The sequence below is a fragment of the Larimichthys crocea genome, unplaced genomic scaffold (assembly GCF_000972845.2).
Source record: "Larimichthys crocea isolate SSNF unplaced genomic scaffold, L_crocea_2.0 scaffold367, whole genome shotgun sequence".
Taxonomy (NCBI): Eukaryota; Metazoa; Chordata; class Actinopteri; family Sciaenidae; genus Larimichthys; species Larimichthys crocea.
Genome location: NW_020854833.1, coordinates 4,989 through 9,488, shown reverse-complemented (window position 1 = coordinate 9,488; position 4,500 = coordinate 4,989). Strand labels below are relative to the sequence as shown.

Sequence of the window (4,500 nt, the reverse complement as noted above, 5' to 3'; positions counted from 1 at the left end):
CAAAAGTATTGTGCATGCTGTTTTACGTGAAAATAAGACATATTCCTTCCTGTCTAGTGATGATAAAGAGACATGTTGACAGATGAAGATGCTTTAAAGTAAAAAAATTAGATCAACTGCAAAACATATGATGCATAGGTGTTCAAACCCAGGGCCCTTTTAAACACCCTCTGTGCATCCTCAGCAAGCACGTTGAGGAAAGTGTTGAGAATGCTATAAGTTGTCATAGAGGAGAGCCCCATTGCTACTGGGATTCCTACTACTGGAATGAATCTGGACCCTTCCTCTGCTGCCATTAATACAGCTGTGTTTTCACATTGAAGAAGCAGCTCTGCATTAATGTTTCTTGCAGCCAGTGGTGAAATAATGACATCCATCAAATCCTGAAATGGCACATGTGTGGTTTCTGCAAGTCTCTGCAAGTGACGGGGTATCAAAACCAATCCCAAATACATATTGTGAGACAGCATCAACCAGCAAGGCCACATCAACATCAACAGAAAGCCCAGGAACTGGTACAGCTGCACCAACTCCAGATATAAATGCATAGTATTGTATTTTGTCCTGAAAAGCCATTTTCTTCTTGTTGATGATCTCCAGGCTGATGTTGGGCATGGCAAACAGCAGAGCGTTCCTCTTGTGTTCAGGAAGTTCTCTCTCCAGGGTCTCCTCTAACAGATGGAAATCATACAGGTGGAGATCAAAGCTGGAGATCAGGAAGACTTGTGGGGACGCAATCTTTTGTTCTTGAAGACCTGTGTGACAAATATTTGATCATTTATAAGATAAATTAAATATTAGAATAATAGATAAGGCAGATAAGTTGTTTCTTACCAGTGGTGTAATTTAAAGTTTGCTAATGAACCACTGACTACAATAAATACTTTTACTATAATAAACATACTTGTGGTGAACAGCTTCAAATAGCTGTCAAATATTATGAAATATCCTAAAATAGCAGTGAGGACATGCAAAGAGAACGTTGCCTTCATAAGGAAATATCTGTTTGTCACATGATCACAAAAATACAAAAGTTGTCTGTGTCTTTTATTATTTGATCTGTTTCCTGCTCAGAGTGGCTGATTGTTCAGAAAGCGCACCATAAAGCGCACACACAGAAACTCACAAGTAGCTTTATTTGTCAAGAGAGGCAGCAGATCAAATCTATCAGTTTAATTAAATCTGAACAATTTCAGAAAGTTTGTAATATTATGATACAAATAGAGTAGAATTACCTTCCAGCAGCTACACATTTGTCAAGTCACAAAGTGCAGCATCATGTCAGCTTCTACCAGAAGACTTTGCTGCGACTGAAGTTGCCTGACTTAAGTGTTTTGAGAAATCAATAGTTCAAAGTATTGCAGGCAGGCAAACATGACATAACTATTGTAATTTTATGAAGTATAAACAGAGATATAGTTTGATCTTGTTATATATGATTTGTTTTTAAAAAATAGAAATCCAGAAATTAATCTTACTATTATTATAATAGAAGACTAGTGACAAGTTACATACCTTGAATGCAGTTTTCCCTGATTTGTGCTAGAGTCTGTTCTCCTCCGGTTCTGTACTCCTGAATCTTTTCAGCAGCTAAGGCTTGATTACTGTTTTGTAGAGCTTCATTTCTTCAGTTAATTCAGTATCTGATGGATTTTCCATGGTGATCCTTGAAAACTGGAATAAAAGTTAATAATAATAATAAGTTAAATAATAATTTTGTATCATGGCGATATTCAATATAAGAGTATGCAAATATACTATTTGGTAAGACAGTTACACATCTACCTATTGTCAGATACTATGCATAAAATCAGTGATGTAATTCATCATAGATGAGATAGATAGACTATAAGGCACCAATACAACAAAAAGACAAATACTCTGCATCAGAAATCATTGAATGTTTGTCCCCTCTTTAAAAATATCATCATGCACTGAAGACACACAAGACATGCACACAAGAAATATTTAAGCCACTTATGTATTTTAATTGCATAGAAAATTTCCATCCATTTGAATTACAAATTGATAAGTTACTAATAAACTGAAATCGCTGTGTTCAGTTTTTTCTGTTGAGTTTTAGTTTTATTGTATGAACCTGGTTTTATAAATTGGCTTTATTAATACTGAATGCATAAACCTGGCTACTAGGTAGTGGACGCAGCTTATTATTATTATTACTATTATTTATTATTGAGTACTATTACATAAATCTTATTACTTGCTTCACGTTAAGTTTATTAGTTCATTTCAGGGCTCTAAATCAACTTTTTTGATCACCAGCCAACGTTGCTGGTATGTTTCTGAAGTTACCAGCCAATCAGAATTTCCACTAGCCACATTTTTTCCGTGCAAAAAAGACAGAGCCACTGAATTTATTTGCTCATTTTATTAACTAAAGCTTTAAATACTGTTACAACAAAGTTGGGAATGTATATCCAATAAAAATAATTACAATAAAATGAAACTTAAGAACAAATGATCCTAACATTTCATTACTCCTTAACCCCTACATACTATTCAGGGTCTAATTTGATCTATTTTTTGTACATAAAAATGAAATAAAAGCATTAAAACTTTTTAGATATCTTTTCAGCTGAAATACATAAGTCGTGCATTTCGGCCTAAAATTGTGAGTGCAGAATAACGTTGAACACACCACATCAATTTGGCACAATAATAGGTAAAATGATGAATGACGATATTTGTGACTTATAACTTGTGACCTAGATTTCTATAACACACCTGCACAAAAAGAAGAAAGACTTTATGGATAGAGGCATCATCCGTGTGATATTTCTAACATGGGGACTGTTAAAATGATTTGATGAGTTGATGATGATGAGTTTTATCAATAGCGAGAAACACCAGAATGAAAGCAGTTCATCAAGACTTTCAAAATGAAACTAGACTGGCAGTGGTGTTTCTAATATTCTGTCCTCTTCACATGTAAATAGAGGTGGAGAAGATGTTGGTATTGTTCCCACTGAAGTAGCCAGTGGTGGACCGTGCATTTCACACCTAGGCCTTCAGTAGTGCTCTGAATTAATCCACCCCTCAATAACCATTTTATGGTTATGAAAACCATCTTATTGTGCAGAATACAGTATAAAGAGCCGTGGCATCGCAGATAGATAACTCCTGTAGCCACAATAGATGTCTTTACTGAATAAACAAACCAGGGGTGCACAAGTCTTCTTCTACTGCAGTTACAGCTGCGACACACACTATTACTCACCAAAAATTTGGATTATTTGTAGACAAAATCCATCCTCCTCTCTTTCCTCAAAAAGAGTTAAATTACTCTATCATACAGATTATCCGTGTGCTTCAGTTCCATCAAGAAGTCCTTTTCTAACGCCATCGAAGCTAATGATGAAAGTCGAGCCTGCCCTGTCGTATTTCTCTCACTCAGATTTTTCTGATGAAGGAAGTCAAGGAGATCTGGGAGATTTTCCTGCAAAATCATCCATGGCATACATTACAATCAGTTCTGTTTTTAGCCGAGACAGATCAAAAAGTGTGTTAAACTGGAGAAAGCTGCATGCGGGAGAGCCCGCAGTGCGTTCAGTGGCCTCGTAGTGGTTCTTTATTTTGGTTTCTCTCTCGCTCAACGGTGTCACAAAACTCCTTTACCCTAGCCAGACAAAACTGCACATCCAGTTTTGGAAAGCACTGTTGTTTGTAAGTGTCCAGCAGTGCTTTGGTGTCTCGTTGCTGCCTTGGTTAGGCAAGTCAAATTCACAAACCCAGTGTGGCTCCAAACACCATGTCAATCGGTGGCAAATAACAAGCACTCCCAGCAATACAATGTGCAGTGTTCCTCGGTCCCTGTGAGCCAGGGGTACCACTCGTAGTTGGTAAACTGAAAGTGACAGACAAATCCTTCCTTAACAATGTCCAGCTTTTCTTGAAAAGTCTGTCTTGAAAATGGCCTGTAATGGACAGTAAATCTGCCACGAAATTTCTCCTCATCCTTCAGCCATTGTGGGGTGACAAAATACTATTTTGTGTAATAGTTTGTGTAATAGCTATTTTGAAAATGGAACAGATGCAGTTTGTTAGCTTTGGCTGGCACGCTCTCTGACTATCCAATCAACGGGTGTGAATATGGTGACGTTGCCGTACGCCTGCTAGAGGGCCCTGGTGTCACCAACTCAACATTTGATTGGTTGAAGCAACAGTTTCATCGACATTTATTTTGTATTAGAGGGCCTGCAGAACGGATTGTGAAGGCCTCCACGCAGACTTCTTTGACTTTGACTCTGCCTGGCAACAAATGATGGCTGAAATGTGATTGGTTAAATGCTTCAATATGAAAATACATGTCTGGAAGCAGCACAACCAGCGGAAATATAGACAGACTGCATCTGTTTCTTGTAAATGAGCACATTTCTTGTAAGTCAGCTGCTTTACTGAACCTACTGGTGCTGGACCCACAGAACATTTTCATTGGTTAATGTTCAGAGGGCTGGACTCCTTCTATTGGTTTATTTTATG

At 37.4% G+C, this 4,500-nt stretch overlaps 1 protein-coding gene across 1 annotated transcript; it reads right to left on the bottom strand.

Annotated features, from left to right (window-relative positions):
- Window positions 1-207: 207 nt before the first annotated feature.
- LOC109138012 (interferon-inducible GTPase 5-like) lies at window positions 208-3,364 on the bottom strand. The gene is made up of 3 exons (XM_027276379.1): window positions 3,315-3,364; window positions 1,516-1,625; window positions 208-755 (listed from the first exon to the last, which is right to left on the bottom strand). The coding sequence occupies exons 1-3, from the start codon at window positions 3,362-3,364 to the stop codon at window positions 337-339; spliced, it is 579 nt and encodes a 192-aa protein (XP_027132180.1). The 3' UTR covers window positions 208-336.
- Between the last annotated feature and the right edge of the window lie 1,136 nt (window positions 3,365-4,500).

Bases quoted from the DNA above. Each gene is read 5' to 3' on its own strand.
- LOC109138012 (XM_027276379.1), bottom strand. From the start codon at position 3,364: ATGGCGTTAGAAAAGGACTTCTTGATGGAACTGAAGCACACGGATAAT. The intron at 1,626-3,314 runs GTATGATAGAGT...AATTAACTGAAG, and splicing joins CTGAAGCACACGGATAATCT to AAATGAAGCTCTACAAAACA. The intron at 756-1,515 runs GTATGTAACTTG...TTTGTCACACAG, and splicing joins CAGGGAAAACTGCATTCAAG to GTCTTCAAGAACAAAAGATT.